Genomic DNA, 18,274 nt, shown 5'->3' on the forward strand with positions numbered 1-18,274 from the left:
GTGCAGGATCTTCTATTTAACAGCTTCCATCACTAATGTTTACTTTACTTCATTAAAGTATTTTCCATATGCTACTTGTCACTGTCACTGTCACTGTCAAAATAGCCTATCTGAACCACTTAAAGCTTTAACAATCACTGGAATGGGAAAGAGCAACACCCTCTTTCAAGTTTACATTTTACATTCTGGCCTAATTCCAGCTCCCATGTTTCCTATCTTTTTAGAAAAGAAGACTCTTTTAACACAAAGCCTTCCCGGAACTGCAGTCCAGGAACCAGGCCACACAAGCAAAGGAAACCCCATCCGGGCATCCACCTCCCGTCTGTGGAAAAACTGTCCTCCATGGAACCATCCTGGGGCTCAAAATGTTTGGGGACAGCTGGCCTAGAATATATATTTATCTTTAAATACTTTTAATAGCTTAATTCTAACTAGAAAAAAAATCAGTAATTGAGGTATTTTCTGGAAGGCATAAAATGTTTCAGTATATTTAAAACAGATGAGCATTCATTACTTTGCAGAAAGAATGTCACAACTAGAGATAGCCCACATTTAATAACCTGACTAGCAATACCAATGCTAAGTGACACTGTTAAATGAAACATCATGTGGCTGTGACTGACTTTAATATATTCTATAACGTCTGCTGCAGTCATCATTGCAACTTAGTCGGCTTACTCACTGACTTTGCTTGTCAGAAGTCGGCTGCGAAGGTCATAAATGGTGATCATGTGACCCCAGAGTGTTGTGTCAATCATAAATATGCACCAGTTGCAAAGCACCTAAATCACAATCATGTAACTATGGAAATACTGCAACAGTCATCAATTTGAAGACTGGACATGAATCTATTTTTCAACACTATCACTAGTTAAAACAGTTGCTGAATGAAGTAATCATTAATCAAGGACTACCTGTACCCAAATTAATATTTCAGGCAATAGCCCACAATTTTATTTAGTAATCGAATTCTTACCAGAACTCTTATCCATACTAGAAGTCTTTGATCTATAAGCAAAGTAAATACAGTTATAATTTTTAAAAAACCAATTCATTTTTATTGTATATAATAAAATCTAGATGTAATAAGTAACTGTATATAATTTATAAAACATTTTTCATGTAGAAAAGAGGAGAATATTCATAGCTAGCACTTCAATATTCCAATGACCGCTCACAGCCCATCAGCTGTTTCTACAGCTGATGGGCTGTGAGCGGTTTTTTGGATAAAGGTCATGTTAAAATTATGTATTTTTGAACATTATAGTCAGGTTGCCTTAAGTCTTAAGTCACTTGCAGGAAAGAGCAGTATTTCTTGCTCTACATGGGGTTGCCCTTAAAGTGCATCCGGCGACTGCAGTTAGTCCAGAATGCAGCCGCGCGAGTGATAGTGGGCGCACCGCGGTTCGCCCACGTTACACCCATTCTCCGCGAGCTGCACTGGCTACCTGTCGATCTCCGGGTGCGCTTCAGGGTATTGATGACCACCTTTAAAGCACTCCATGGTAGTGGATCTGGGTACTTGAGAGACCGCCTTCTGCCGATCACCTCCCTCCGACCGATTAGATCGCACAGACTGGGCCTCCTCCGAACTCCATCCGCCAGTCAATGTCGACTGGCGACTACACGGAGGAGAGCCTTTTCTGTTGCAGCTCCGCCCCTGTGGAACGACCTCCCCGTCGAGATCCGTACCCTCACCACCATCCAGACCTTCCGCACAGCCCTCAAGACCTGGCTCTCCCATCAGGCCTGGGGATAGGTTCCCAATTTACCCGCCCGAGTGTTGACTGTTGAATGCGAGTTGTGTTTTATTATTTTCTTTCTTTTGTTCACATATAATATGTTTCTGATATTGCACCCCCTTCCCTGTGATTGTAAGCCGCCCTGAGTCCCCTCAGGGAAAAGGGCGGCCTATAAATCTTAATAAAATGACTCAAAAAAAAAATGACTCAAAAATTCTTGTTTTGTCTACTAGGCAACAGCTGAAACCATTTCCCTCATTATTTCTAACATATACCCAACTAATCATTTTTTAGAATGTCAACAAAACAACAAATCCCAAAGTGAAACTATGGAATACTTTAAAATGGCATATAAAAAATTCTCCAGATAATTCTACATAAATACACTGCATTAATCATGAAGCATTAAATATGAGCAAATAATATGAATTATCTTTTACATAGGGATGTTCCAAACTTAACATACCAAGCATCTCAACCACATCCAGCCAAAACAAATTTATATAACCTGAAGCCTCCAGAGGACCATTGGGGAGGTTTTTTTAATCCTCCCAAGGCTCCTAGTAAGCCTCTGGAACCTGGGGAGGAGGAAAAATGTGTCCATCCCCCAAAATGGGAGGGGGTGTTGCGCGCATACGCGTGGGGGGGTGGTCAAGCACATAGCATTATGGGTGTGGCACACCAGCGCATGACCCCCTGTGCTCCCCCCCACTTTTGGCACGAGATGGCAAAAAGTTTTGCCATCGCTGGTATAAGGGATGTGAATAAATGGTTTGATTAACTAAAGGTCATACATTTTAACTACTATTTTATACAGTACTTTTAAAATGTAAATAAAGCTTCACTCACCTTACTTGAGGCAAGTACTTTAGCATTTTTTCATCCTTGTACAAAAACGATACAACAGCATATGGACACACATGCCTTGGTCTTTGCCTGATCTCATGAAAGTGATATTCATAGAAATAATACTGGAAACAAATGCATAACAAGTGATATTCATAGAAGTAATAATACTGGAAAAATGCATAACAAACAACTTTGTCTGACATTTACTGGGCTCAACTCAATTAGATGATCAGTGAAATATAGTTCCAGTTTTGTTGAAATTTACATCAGTGATGAGCAGTCCAGAGTCACCTTATCAGGGAGATGGATGGCACATAAATTTAATTAATTAATAATAAAAGAATTTTGGAAACAAAACACCATTTGCAAAACACAACTCTGTAATTTTATTTAGGAATACATTCAATTATTCAAGTTAAAATAGATTTAGATATATAAAGATAAATGGACAGATATAATCAATGACATTATTTTATCTTTAAGATAAGCTGAATTATTCACAGAGCAGAAAAACAGTAGAAAATAATATGAGAAGAGAAAATATAGGTAATACTTACAATCACAATTGGGACTGAAATTTTGGTCAATAAACAAAGTGAAGTGTTTAAGTGAGATGTGACATAACCACTTTACTGACTTAGTGGCCATTGTTAAGTGAGAATCCCAAGTCTTTAAACAGATGGAACCCCAGGTAAGCAGTACAGGGCTGTTGGGGGGGAGGGGGGAGTTGGGGCAGATAGGGAGGTCCTGAGAGCTGAGGCTACATGCTAGTTGGGAAAGGAATATTAGTGTGGCCCCAGCTCAGCCATTACTATGACTTGCAAGATTGATGTCAATCTTCTCAGTCAAACTAGACAGAAAACAGAACTAAATGAACTCATTCTACTTTATTCTAAGACTATATTGACAGAATCTTGAAAATCTAAAAGTACAAAGACCCACTTGTCTGACTGTTTACTAGGTACCATTTCTGCTCAACTTTTCTCAAGACTACTAATGCATTCCATTAAAACCAGAAACATTCCAAAGGATTACAAGAATGGGATTCCAGCTTGGAGAAGGGTCGGGATGCTGGCTTGGAAAACAGCATAGCCTATGAAGTACAGGACATTGGGGACAATTGGGGTTTTACACAATGGTGGAGTAGCTGTATGGGGCTTGAAGTGTTATTTCTCAGAGGCTGCAACAACTGAAGTATAGGGTTCGGGGTGGTGGCAGCTTGCTGAGACTGCTGAAGTCTTCAGGCTTTCACTTCAGCTCAGCCCTGATTGCTACAACAGGGTAGTTTGGAGGAGGGGAGATTGGCAGGTAGAAGTAACTGCAGTGCTTCTTAAGGTCATAAGTGTTTGTAGGCTGACAATAGTACCATTTTGGTCACGTGACCACGGGGGTGCTACCACAGCCATAACTTTAGGTAAGTCCATATTTTCAAAACCATCACAATTTTAATCAGTTGCTGAACAAATGATTGTAAGACAAACTGTATACCTAAATCTAAATTGCCCCACCTCATTCAACACTTTTTATATTTTTTTATTCATGCAGATCATTCTTGTTTCCATTCTTGTAATTATCTATAAGTACTTCACACTTGTACTTTGTTCTTTGAACTATTTGTTTTCTCTTTTGAGATCTATCTGCTCCATTCCCAATCATGACTTCCTTATTCTGTCTACTCCTTTTCACTGATCAACTCTTCCTTTATATATTGTTTTGTATTCAGTTATTCATTCTTTCCAGCCAAGCCACCTAATATACTTCTTTCATACTGGTCATTCACTTTTGTATTCAGTCCACATTAATTTAGCACCCCAAAGTATTGCTCTTGTCTCCTAATTTACTACAAATGCTTAATTAACATACTTCCATTGTAAAAAAAAATGTTTCTCCTGACATATTAATTTTCATTTCCAAGTAATAAAATGGGTAGCTATTTTTATACGTAGCTATTTTTCTCATCGACATTCATTCCTCACAATGTATCACATACTTCCCACAATTTTTTCTATTAGTAACTTCCATTTGTTCATTTCATTTTTTGTTAAAATGCAAGCCACCTTGGTTCTTGATGCACTAATTTTCAGATGTGTGTACTTCTTACCAAATCTTAAAATCTACATTTGCTCCAAATTATTTCAGTTCTTAACTAGTTACATGGCAGTTTCTGCGAAGAAATATATGCATTCATATTTCCAACCAATACATCTCTAGTGACACTGTAAGAATTATCCTTGAATACAATCAAGATAATATCATGCAACTGTTTTATTTCTTGTTCAATGTTACACCATTAATGAACACTTAAATTTATTTTCAAGCATGCTTTCCTTCCACTATCTGCAATCAGCACCATTTCTCAAATGTTGGTTGTTGTCACCTTTGTAATCTTTTGCAATTCTGCCAAACATTCTTAGGCAACTTCACAAAATAAAATCAAAAATTTCTTCTGCCTTTTTATTATTAATCTTTCCTTATTCTATGTATTTTTCCTCATTTTTATCCTCAGTAGCAATTATTCACTGATATTTGCATTATTTCTCATTTATAGCATTTTTCGGTTCTCTGCTGCATGAAGCATCTTTCATGGTCCCTGCTAGTGTAGCTTTACATATTTATGTAACAAAATTCTTTTTACTATGTCCCAAGTAGCTCCCACATCTCCTTTCTTGTGTCCACTTTCCATTCCTTTTATGGGGAAGTTATCTTCTAGTAGCTTTTTATACAGGACTTTGATTTCTTCAACACTTTACTTTCATCACTTCTTCATCACTCTTTCATCACTGTACTTTCAGTCTCAATTCTTTCACATATTTCCTAATCTTTCATACCTGCATTTTCTTAAGACGCATTCTTGCTACTACCAAAACCAGTCTGCTTCACTTTTTGAACAATTTCTGCATCTTTTACTGATCCTCTCAACCTTTTAAATAATCAATCAAATCATTCTCTTCGAGTTACTCCTTTTCCATGTGTGTATTTGAATAGCCTTGCTTGTCATGTATTCAGAACGAATGAAACTTGTACTAGTCAAATATTCATCAATTAGTCACCATTCTCATTCAATTTCAGGCCTCCAAATGGCCCAATAACTTTTTGTCCCCATTTTTTCCCTGAACAGCAATTGTTTCGAATGATCAATAGTTTTCCACCAAAGTCTTCTCTTTCATATCACTTCACTAAAACATAACACACAATCTACAAGCACGATACTAATACCTGCATTTTCTGATACATATTTTGATTTTTTTCATTCTTAAGTAACCATCCACTGTCACTTCACTTATTCACTGACTTCTGTCCACATCAACTTTTTTCATTTATTACAGCCTTCCATTTTCTTAGTTTCGCATTTATAACTTATGTACTTTTCTTTCAATCAATTGTGCATTTTATTCCTCTTGCATTCTAGGTTGCAAAATTCCACATAGTACATCAGATGGGCTCTTCAGTTAAGTGAGCCTTTCATATAACACTTTTTATCAAGGCAGAAAAATAGACTACATTATCAGACCTAGTTGTATATTTGCAATGTTCCCAGCTAACAGAAAGGACAGTTATTAATCAGTTGTGGCACATATTTGCCAATATCCACAAGTACAATCAAAACCTAGTTTCACTCATGCTATTCTGTGAAGTCAGGATTTCTCATCTATAGAATATTTCAGAATCCAAGTTATTGTTACCCAAATCTTACAAATTAGAAGGCACTTTTCTACATTAAATTAGGAAGTTAGGGCAGCCATATAAATATTTTCCAATGTTATTATTACCTGTGTACGTTCATATGCTCTGTAACTACGGCCGGATGTAATTTTGTTTGCAGTTTTTGAAACATGGCATTCATGTTTTGGTGTAGGATCCAGTGCATTTTTTACAGCTGAGTCCATTGCATTTACTGTCTGGTTGTCATATTTATCATATATAGTCTTCATTTTCCCCTAAATATTAGGAAACAGTTATTAATATTATTCCAGGTACAATGCAAGTTCACAACATTTTCCACCCCATAAAGTCACACACAAAACAATAGAACATTAATGTTCACTTAATCAATATATCCCTCAGCTTAGTCAAAGGTGATTCAACTAGATTTTATCAGAAATGACATTAATATTTTTCTAAATAATCAGTGCACTTTTTAATCCTATGGAATTAACTCATAGAAATATACAACCTCCTTTAATAATAATGTGAAAAAATATATGTAGGGTTGATCTGTGGAATATCTGGTGCTCCCTGAACTTGATTGATTGCATGTTTCATTTCTGAACTAGAAAATGTTATCAGTGCTTAAAAAATGTTTAAATTTTAAAATATTGTAATCACATTTATACAGAGAAAAGTTATTTAAAGTGTTTTATTCACATATATTATTGCATTAAAGACAAAGTGCTATATTGGTTTACTATTCTCCTTAAGACATAAGATGAACCCTAAAAAAACCCCTCAAAACATACCTTTATTACTTTAAAAATAATAATATCACCAGTTGCATTAGCCTCCAGAGGATTAGTCTGTAACAAGTCAGCATATTTGGAAAGATATACACCTGTAAGATGTGCAAACATTATGTCAACAAATAACATTTACATAATTATTTTTGGTGATATATAAGAAATGTCAAAATGGCCATTCCACATAATGTATTTCAATATAGTATAAATAAAATTCAATGTTATCTTTCCAATAACGAAAGGTGTTTCCAATGATGGAATAGTGGTAAGTTTGGAGTCTTCTGTATCCCAACCAAGCTAAGAATATGTGTGTGTGTGTGTGTGTGTGTGTGTGTGTGTGTGTGTGTGTGTGTGTGTGTTAGTTATTCATTCTCCACTTTAAATTGGGTTTTGGAACTGTGTTGAGGAATATGAAGATATCTTTCTATGTAAAAGGTCATACCCCCTTATGACACTTGAGTTTATCCTAAAACATTCCATGAAACTACTAACACCATCCAAGTGAATAGCAGCAGTTATATTTTTAATCTAGGAAAAACAAACTTATTTAAATAACATGTACACCATCCACTTCCTGAATATGTCTGCAAATATAGTAATCAGATTATTTAATATTAATACATGAGAAAATTATGAGTCACCAAAGTTATTTTTTATTTCTATAAGGATTCTCTATGATTACATATTATTTGGATTAAAGCAGAAAATAAACAACCCAAGCTGGTAACTAATTTAAAAATTCAGAATAGGTCAACTGGATGAAGTTGGTATCCTGGTTTAAAATGTATTAATCAGACACAATACATTTTCTGCTTTCATATTTCTAATTGCCACATATTTAATAAAAAAAGACATAGTTACCCATTGAAGGATTGCCGAGAACTGTTATCTTGGAATGGCCCACCAGTAAGCCATTTTCACATATATTTTGGACCTAAAATTAAACATTATTTAATCTACCAGAATGATACAGAGTTTTGTGATACTATAATGATTGACTGACCAATCGCTATTATTGTTAGTTTTTGTTTTTTGTGTTTGCTTTGCTCTTATCTGCTTTTTGAAATAATTATGTTAGGACAGGAAGCTTTAGAAAGCATAGTTACAATAAGCTGACTTGTTATTTTTACACAGTATATTTTTAGTTATACTAATTCCTTGATTTAATGGATGAGTGGAAGAGAAAGATTGTCTTTTTAAAATTAATGTCTACTAAATGGTGAAGCAGACCCAAAATTATGAGACCCAAAATATACTCCTACCAAAAAAAAAAATCCAAATCACAGCTGAGGAGCAAATGCTGTAGGCATTCACATGTGAGCACAAATGATTGTACTCCTGGCAACCATATCCATGGCTTATTAAATGCCAAAGCTCCACCATATTTATGGTTTGTCCATGTTACCTTCAATCAAAATGCCTTTGGCATAATCTTATAAACTTACCGATACTGTATTAAACGTCTAGCATTGATAAGCACAGACTGTTCAATAATATTTAAAATACTCAAAGAACCCATCAATTTCTGCTTCTGGGAAGTTTTGATGACAACCTCTTTTACCATATTACAGAACAAAATAAACTATCTTGTGCTTGTCATGTTAGACACAGTATTTTAGTAATTCAAATGACAAAGCAAGATAATTAAAAATTCAACTCTCCTTCTTTGATGGATACAAGAGTGGCAATATCGGACTTTGCCTTTCTGCTTAATAGTAAAGCAGCACAAATCCTGCAAAAATAGTGCTTTAAAAAGTGTGGAACCACATAAATACACACTTTCCAAATAATGAAAAAATAGCATCTTTTTCAAGGTTTGCAATTTGCTGAAGTCACAGCATATGGAAAGATGCTGTTAACAATTCAAAATAAATTGGTATTAACATTACTAAATGTTCTAAAGCACATCTTTCAAAGGATTTGCACATCTCTCCTACTCTGATATTCCAAATACCAAGGAAACACAGCCAAAATAAACTTCTAACCCAAACCTCACAAGTTCCATAATTTATAGATAAAAAATTGAAGGGGATCATTTTTGCCTCAGAAAATATTTCACCCTAATCCAAACTGAAATGACAATTAGACTTTGCCTAATTCCATACTTTATTCCGGAGGTACAAGATTAGAAAACTTGCCAATGAAAGTATGTTCATGCAGCAGTTTTGTCTAAGTGCTAAACAATCATCACGTACCAATTTTCTGCATCCTAACATTTGTCTTTCATAGCAGTATTATTTCATCTTCTGGTCTAATAGGCATTAACATTAACATCTCAATATGAAGAATTTTCTTAACTTTCCTTTCAGATATGCAAAGAGATTATTTTCTTCTATGCTTCAATTCTATTGATTTGAGAAAGCCAACAACAGTTACTGTACAAAAATTACATTCTTACCGACAAACGATCAACCTTTAGAAATGCATATGCCTCAGCAAGCTCTTTCTCTGACCTCCCTTCTTGTTTCACTTCTTTTCGTTTCTCTATGAACTTTCAAGAGAGAGAAAAAACTAATATAATGAACAAAAACTAGCACATTTCATAACATACATGTAGTCCTCAAGTTACAATCATTTGTTTGGCAACCATTTGTTATTATGTTATGATATTTCAGTTATGATGGTCATAGCATTGAAAAGATTCAGAACTGGCCCTCAAAGTTGCAAACTCCCTCATGCAATGAACAAAATATGGGCACTTGACAACCAGTTTGCACTTTCATGATCACCATTTGTGACCATTTCTACTGGCTTCCAATAAGGAAAATCAATAGTGAAGCTGGCAAGAAAATTTCAAGTTATTAGGGTAACTCTCCTCAACACTCGGGGCCTTTCTTTGCTCTCTCACACATCATGCCCTCCTTCCCACATAATCATCAGAATAACTCTCTGCCAACATCTTAAGATTAGATGAGACATGAAATCTCCATGGAGGACATATATGGGGTCCCCTAACCAACTTGCTCAGATTGAAGAAGCTATTTCGATAAGCAGTTAAATGTTTTGAATCAACAAGAAGTTCAGTTGCCATGACTCAACTTCAGACAACTCTACCTAGATGACTGAGAGTCTTCGTCAACATTTTTTTTCCTTGGCATTTTTTTTCAAAAGTGGTTTGCCATAACCTCCTTCCTAGGGCAGAGTATTTGTGACTGGCCCAAGATTACCCAGATGGCTTCATGCCTAAAACAGGACTAGAAGTCAAAGTCCCTCAGTTTCTAGCCTGGCTCTTTTCAATATGTACAATACTAAAAATTAAAACCTTTCAGAATCAAAATGTTTTTTATAACTTTTCCTTTACTTTTACATTACTGAAGTATACTATCATAACTTAAATCATCTGAAATTTCTACATGCATAGTGCTTATGTACATTGATAATATATACTTACATCCTTTTCCAACAGTTCACTATGAACCAGACTGGCTTTTTTGTATGTGAATCTGTCCTTGGAAAGGATATCTAAATATGACGAATGCAAAATGTTCACAATATCTTCAAATTCACGAGATTCATTTGTTATGGGCTGAAAAAGAGCTACCAAGAAAGAGAAAATAGGAAACTATCAGCCTTGATGCCTACTAAAGCTATAAAACTTTAGAAACAGTCAGTAAAACTCCAAGGTAAAGATTAAAAAAGTAAATCTGAAATTTAACTATTATTCCAATAAAAGCTGTTTCTCCTACACCATTATTCATAATAGAAGAAAACTGTGATTTAGCCTGGTTTACAACTAATAATAAGTTAATGCAAACAGCTAACTTGTTCCTTTATTCTTTCCATTGTGTGGTGGAACTTGAGACTCTGGATCCCCTTAGTAAATTCTAAAAGCAATAAACTACTTTATTTTTGGCTTATATATTTTGGATTTGTTTTGAAGTATGAAATTAATGCACTAGGTTCAGCAAATATTCTTTTTCTGAACTTCGTTATTTTAACAGAGTGGAAAAATACACAAACATGATGGATCTATCCAACCAATCAGACTAACCCAACTTTTCTGGTATAGTGCTACAAAGAACTCTGAATGTTAATAAATCCAACATATTTCAATTACATATTTTGCAGTTTGAAATAGTCCCAATGTAGCAACTATTAAATGTATTAGAAAAGTATTTTGCAGCATTAATGCTGATTATTAGTTCTAATATAGTAGTAAAAAGATTCCTTTGAGCGGAGTTTAACTCATGGTGATAAAATTTATAGTAATTTCCTTGTAGCAATAATTATCGCCTTCTAACAGGATGTTTTTTCAACTTTCCCATCAGTTCTATAGTTCTGAATTTTTCTGATGTTCTTGTAAGAACATTGATGAATCATTATGTTCTTGTAAGAACAACGATGAAGTAATCATTCAACTTCATAAATTTATTAGAAGTGTTTGATTTCTTACTATTTCAGTTTTATGTTTTATCTGGGTTAGTGGTTTCGTAGGTCTGTAACATATTTGATTAGATGCAAGTTTTTGTTTTACTATATCATAATTGTTTTAAGGTGATGTAATTGTTTTAATGTGATGTGCAAACCATTTATTAGATAACAATGGTAACACATTCAATATTAACTATAAAAATTAACTATCACCTGAACATATATTTTAATATTTGACAAGCTTGCATGAATATCCACAACTTAGTGTATTTTATTTAAGTTTAATTATTATAAAAAAAATTAAAGAGGGAGGATAGTTATTTTCTTTCCTCTTCTTTTTTATACAATGTTTAACTTTACTTACTGAAAATCAGTAGTTCATATTCTATGTTCAACTACATAGTAAAAATCTAGAACCAGTAGTCAGTTACAATGTGATTTCAATATGCTAGGAAAATCTAACATCAGAGTCCAAATATTAGTGAGTATATATTTTTAAACCTCTAGCCTTTTTCTGGTTTTATTAATATTCACCTCAATGAATACTGAACACAAGGTTCAACAATAATCAATACCTATTTTTTAACACACTCAGTCCCAATTGCGGCATTATCTATTCAATTGTATATATTATTTCAGCTCAAGTTTCACAAACTTCAGATATTATATACAAATATTCAGCACGTTATTAGCCACACACAGTGATGGCTCTACATATCTTAGATTACAACTATCAGCATGAATAAGTCAGAAATGATAAATTTGTAATCTAAAACACCTGTTTTAGCATGTACCACATTGAATCAGGACAGAGCTGGGTATGTGCACTGGGTGTGGGGAAGGTGAACAATCAAAAGTTTCATTATGCAAGACTTTTGTTTTACTTTGAAAATTTTGAACAGTGCTTTTTGAATTCTTTCTCTATAACAGGTAGCATAGGGAAGAGATGTAGTTAATGTAAACTGCAGGTAGGCTGTGGAATTGAATGTTTATCCTTTTTCAGAATTAGTACAATTCAGGGCAATGGCATAGGCACCATGTTCTCAAAAATTGATAAATAGCTCAACATCAAGGGATACAGGGAACTCAGTTTAAATAGAACAATAGGAAGAAAAGGAAAAAGTGAGGAAAAAAGGAGCCATGACTGTTTAAAAATTGTATTCCAGAAAGAAACGTGGTGAGTCCGTAATATTTAACTTTATAAACTTTAAAAAGTGAAGTAATTTATTTTTTTAACAACGGCACAGCTACCAAAGTTCTGTGTCCAAGTGTATAATTGAAACCACAATGTCCATTACATATTATATCAATGGCATAATAACCAAAGGTCAGCATAGAATTTCATTCAACTTATCTCATACATATTGATATTAGAAATCTGTCTAGAAAAGAAAAACATGTCTTTGCACAATCAAGAATTAGTTTTAGATAGTTTTCCATCTTCAATACAGCTACTTTCACATAATATAAAGGTGGGGAATTTTATATATATATATAAAAGACCTTGTTCATTATAGCAAAGAACAAAGGAAAACACTATGATTAGTATAAATGAAAAAAAGTATCTGAATAAAATAAGGGTTCTCAGATTTGTAGCCTGGATTCCCAATTTAAAGAATTAGAATAAAAATATTAAGTTTCAGATGAGGACTTTTCTATTTTTTTGAAAAAAATCTTATGGTTTCTTTTGAAGCATAGTTCAATGTTCAAACTATTAAAAACCTGATGAATATCATAAATTTGTTGATTCAGATGCCTAATCTAGAATACCAGAATCTCAAAATGGTGGATATCCTATCTCATGCTGTAAAATGGACAAACCGTAAAGTGATGAAGATTTAATGTAGGATTGTTTTTATAAAATACATTTTCTAACAAGTGAGCTATGGTACAAACTGGGATGAACAGATATTTTTCCAGCTATATGAAATCAATGTTAACGATGCTTCAAACTGCTTCCTCAGAAATACATGTACTTATTTTTATGTTAAGTTACTCCATCCAAGAATTCATAGAAATCTTCTCTATATGTATTATTATTTTTCTACAAATTCCTCTAATTACTGTCTTCCTTATATTAGAACTTCAAAATTTAATAATCCCAAATTAAAAATATCTTCACTTAATGTGGCTTAAAGTTTGAACTGATACTTATGAGACAACTCCAGTCTATCAAATGGTCTCAAACATTCTTGAGTTTGGAGGGTTTTTTTTTTAAATAAAAAAAGTCACATTCCAGTTCTTTTTTTCCCCTAGTTTATTCCTCTGAAAAAAGAAAGTATTATTTTCCTCTCATTCTCCAAGGAGTTCTAACTCGCCACAATCAATCTCTGGCAAGAGACTAATTACATAATCACTCTTATTAGCTTCTTCATTGCTTTGCTCATTTTGAGGCAAACATTTTTTTTATAATTCTCTGGACAGAATGGTTCCCACAATATCATATTCCACCTCTGATTAGACTTCATTTGCTTCATTTTTTTAAAAAATGATAAGATGGTCATATTTATCCTCCACTTTTCTTAAAATATTCTTAAATAACTATGTTGAACAGATGTAAATTTTACAATATTCTCAATTTAAAAAATGGGACCAATAGAAATATGCTTCCAAAATATTATACATGGTTCCAATTCTGAAGATTTGGCAGGATAAAGTCTATGAAGAATTTTTCTTCTCTACCTCTTGGAAATACGGGATTCACAAATCATCAAGAATTTGCCACAGAAGACATATAAATAATGACAAAGAAGTGGAATTTTGACCCAAACCCTTCTAAAAAAAAAATCAGGATTTTAATTTTTAAAAATAAAATTAGGCTACTTATTTCATTAAAAAAAACTAAGTATATAATATCATATCTTCCCTAACTATTCCATCATGGAGCGATCATCATGAAGCATCTGTGGCCATTTACAAATTGAGTAGACATTTGCAAGGAGGACTGGATCATCCCTTTATGTAATGGCACAATTTTCCATTATCAAGGCTTGACAATGGGCTGAGTTTTCCCAGTGTTGGAATAGATTAAATCAGAATAATGTTTAAGAGGAAAAAGACTCTTTTTAAAGAACTTCATTTGTAAATCTGTTCAAATCAATGTGTTCTTAAGTACACTGTTAACAAGAAGTGGTCAATACAAATAGCAAAAAATGTTGCAGTGATTAAATTTATCTTGAAGAACTAAAGATCCTTGTACCTGCTACAAAGAATACACAATGGCAACAGAGTAAAAAGTGGCACTTAAATCTATATTTGAAAGCTCAAGACTGATTATTTGGAATAGAACCAAGACTTTTGATATGTCTGTAAAGATAAGAATTTGGATTGCTCTTCCAAGTTTTTCCTCAATAACATTCCAGAGACTACAATTTTAAAAAGCATTGTCAAGATGATAAATAAGGAAGACTCTCCACCTAACAGAACATTTGATTCACCTGTGTTATATAAATCAAAGATGTTTCAAGAAGGGGGTCAAATTAATCTACCTTACCTACAAGTCTATTCTAACATACTGCTTAAGTTGATGAATCGTCTCCAAGAATTTATTTATTTATTAGATTTATAGGCCTCCCAATCCCGGAGGACTCCGGGTGGCTTACAAAGAATGAGAAACAAGAAGCCGTATTTACTAAGAACAGATTTCCTCCTCTCCCTATCTTTACTGAGGTTTCAGAAATAATCCGCTTTTGAAGAAAAAAAGGATCGAAAGTAGATTTCCAACGAAAGCTAGCTCAAGACACGTTGTGTGAGTTGCCACGTTCACAAGGCAGGATCGGACGCGAAGAAGAGAAGTCCCTTTGATGAGGCACGTGTCAGAACTTCCGTTCTTAAAACACGCGGGAGAAAAAGCGCCTCGTGGGGAAGGATGAAATTCACTTATTCTAAAGCATCTCACGGAAGACATCGCGTTTAACGGAGTCATCCCGCCTAACCTCTCGAAGCAGAGGCCTTTATTCTATTCGCAGAGAGAGAGCGCGCGAGAGGGAAAAAGAATGAGCCGAGGCCGAACTCCCTCGAGAGCCACCATGTATCTTCCCGCGAGCATCGGACTTCGTCGGCGGCATCCTCCACTTTTTTTCCCCGGCCCCCCGAATCGCAATTCGGATTATAACAGAGCCATATGAAACCCAAGCGGGTCGCGTTTTCCAAAAGCCTCTCTCTCCTTTTTTTTTTTTTTTCCTTTTCCTTTCCTGCGAGGCACAATTCTGCGAGGCTGCCTTAGAGGCGGGCTTTCTTCCAGGCCCGCCAACCAGCTGCATGCAGGGAGTGGGAGATGTCAGTCACCATGTATGCGGAGCGAAAGGAGGAAAGCGGGAGCGAGGGAAAAGGAGAGAGGCGGGCGGGGGGAGGGAAGGGTGTGAGGGAGGGGTGGGGGATTCGAAGTAACAACCTTTCTTTTCTCGGCTCTTCCTGGGAATCTGAAAGTTTTTCTTAAGAGGCAGATCTTCGGGGGCTCTGAGGAGCGAAGCCCCCAACCCCTCGCTAAAGGGCTGTGCCAGGGTCTGCTCGAAGGCCGCAGAGACCCCGGTCTTGCGGTGGCCACTGCGCGGGGAGTCCCTGTCCTCTACGGCGGCAGGGTCTAGCAGCGGCGACTCATCGCTTCGGCTTCTTTGAGAGTGGGCGCCATTTTGTGTGCAGTCGTCCGCTTCGGCTGCTGCAGCTCCGTTCTCCACACCGAAGAGGCCGCTGCTGCTATCCTCCACCCGTTGAGCGGGCTCGGGCGTTTTTTCGCCGCCACTCATAGCCGCGGCATCCGCCATTCAAACTGCGCAACGCAGTCAAGAAAGAAACGACCCCGCGCTTCTCCCACAGCGAGACCCCCCTTCCTCAACGCCATGCAGGGAGCCCGCGCCGCCTCCAACGCTGCTGCCGCCGCCGCCGCCGCCTTCTCTATCTACAACAGCAAGCCACCACTTCCCGCTCCTTCCCTCCCCGCTTTCACTATAACATGGCGCTGGGGCGTCAGGAAAGAGGAGGGACTTTTTCACTTCCCCTGGCAGCCAATCAGCGTCCAGCGCTTCTGATAAATTTTTGAGGAGGTGGGGCCCCCTCGCGTTCTGCCCGGGGATGGGGAAGGGCGTGGCAGCCGGTGGAGTAACGCGTGTTCACGCTTGAAGTTCGACTTCGGTGTTCTACGCAAAATATAGGCTTTTTTTGTCTTTTCTCCTGTCCCTCTCAGATGTCGTTGCAAAATGGTTTCTTAACGGCGCCTTTAACTTGAAGGAAACCGATTTTTTTAGCCAGAAGAAAAGAAAGGTTTCCCTTGTTAGATGTTTTAACAGGGAGCAACTCGGTGCTTATTTTCTCCCAAGATTTGAAGTGCCGTACTTATGCGCGTCAGTTTTCAGTCCCTAAAAATGCCTTAGCTTCGCGTTTGTCGTCTTTTCCTCCCTCCTAACCCAAAATAGTGCATCGCTATCAAAAAGTTTAGCAAGATGGGCAAATTAGCGTAGAAAAGAACTTTCACTTTAGTAATGTAGATTGCAGTTTTAGATATGAAGGCATATACAACGCTGCTTGTTCATGGACCCAGAAAACTGAGCAAACATTGAACAAAACTTGTATTTCAAACTTTATTATTGCAAAGACATTATTTTTAACTGTCCCAGCTATTCACGTATTTTGATACACATCTTGGGTAGCTTAACCTGTTGCAGATTTTAGTAAGCTTTTTTCATTGTCAGGACATCTTGGTTTATTTGATTTCTAAATAATACTCCACTTTTGTCGTAACACAGAAAACTTTATTATGGTTAAGGTGTGAAAGCATGTATCTCAATATTTTGAGGCAATTAAATTATGCACTTATAGACCATTATTGACTTCGTTTCCAGTTGAAATTAAAATGAATTCTCCCATTCTGAGGTCTACCTCACCTTACTGAATGCTAATGTAATGTGAGAGAACCCATTTTTTCTTAAATAAAAGCAAACTATGCTAACTGTCCACAGAGCTTTTTGTATTAACAATGTAGATACTAAGCAAAAATCATTGTAGTTTCATCGTTTTTTAAAAAAATCCTGATACCTGTTTTATTTCAGTTATTAAACGAATACTACATTGATAGTGAAATGAGAGGCTTCCTATAGCAATAGCACCTAGACTTATATACCACTTCACAGTGCTTTACAGCTCTCTCTAAGAGGTTTACAGAGTTAGCATATTGCCCCCAACAATCTGGGTCCTCATTTTACCGACCTCTGAAGGATGGAAAGCTGAGTCAACAATCAAACTGCCAAACTGATAGCAGCCAGCAGGAGTAGCCTAGTACTCCTATAATACAATTATCAATTGGAGAAGAAAGAAAAGTGTACAATACAAAAGAGTAGGCAAGCTGCTTTTGATTCTGGGAGCTGTGGTGTTACGTTACATACATACATTAAGTTTGGTTTTAGTTCCATCAGACCAAGCCAGTATGGCCAGTAGCAATGAAAGTGTATACAGTAGATACTTCCCATGCTACCAAAAGACAATTGAAATTTACATTCTTAGCAGTTTGGTTTGGATACCATTGGATTATTTTTCCACATGGAGATCACCACTTGAATCTTTCCATTGTGGTTATCAAACACTTTAAAACCAAAAAAAAATTCATATCAACACAAAGTATATTATACGAACCTTGTTTGTTATTAGTTAACCCTAATTAGTTAAAATTAATACAGATGTTTGACCTGCTAACAAAAGCCTGCTACTTTGCTGTTTGCTTGTACTATGTAGTTACTTACATACTTGATTACCTGGTTAAACCAAGAATAGGAATTATTCTTAGAATGGAAGGAAATGTATTGAGACAACCTCAATTTACTACATGTATGCTTAGATGATCATCCTAAGTGCAGCAATTCTCATCAA

At 35.9% G+C, this 18,274-nt stretch overlaps 1 protein-coding gene across 2 annotated transcripts in view; it reads right to left on the reverse strand.

Moving 5' to 3' along the window:
- TASOR (transcription activation suppressor) overlaps positions 1 to 16,364 on the reverse strand; it is a 37,537-nt gene extending 21,173 nt beyond the window's left edge. For both annotated transcript variants that reach the window (XM_032209902.1, XM_032209901.1), the window contains exons 1-8: positions 15,810 to 16,364; positions 10,437 to 10,582; positions 9,444 to 9,536; positions 7,907 to 7,979; positions 7,049 to 7,140; positions 6,362 to 6,529; positions 2,592 to 2,713; positions 977 to 1,008 (exon numbers count right to left, since the gene is read on the reverse strand). In XM_032209902.1, the coding sequence (XP_032065793.1) occupies positions 977 to 1,008; positions 2,592 to 2,713; positions 6,362 to 6,529; positions 7,049 to 7,140; positions 7,907 to 7,979; positions 9,444 to 9,536; positions 10,437 to 10,582; positions 15,810 to 16,179 (1,096 nt within the window). In that variant the 5' untranslated portion in view covers positions 16,180 to 16,364. The remainder of the gene's footprint in view (positions 1 to 976; positions 1,009 to 2,591; positions 2,714 to 6,361; positions 6,530 to 7,048; positions 7,141 to 7,906; positions 7,980 to 9,443; positions 9,537 to 10,436; positions 10,583 to 15,809) is intronic.
- Positions 16,365 to 18,274: the final 1,910 nt, after the last annotated feature.

This window comes from Thamnophis elegans, chromosome 2 (genome assembly GCF_009769535.1).
Source record: "Thamnophis elegans isolate rThaEle1 chromosome 2, rThaEle1.pri, whole genome shotgun sequence".
In the NCBI taxonomy this organism is placed as follows: Eukaryota; Metazoa; Chordata; class Lepidosauria; order Squamata; family Colubridae; genus Thamnophis; species Thamnophis elegans.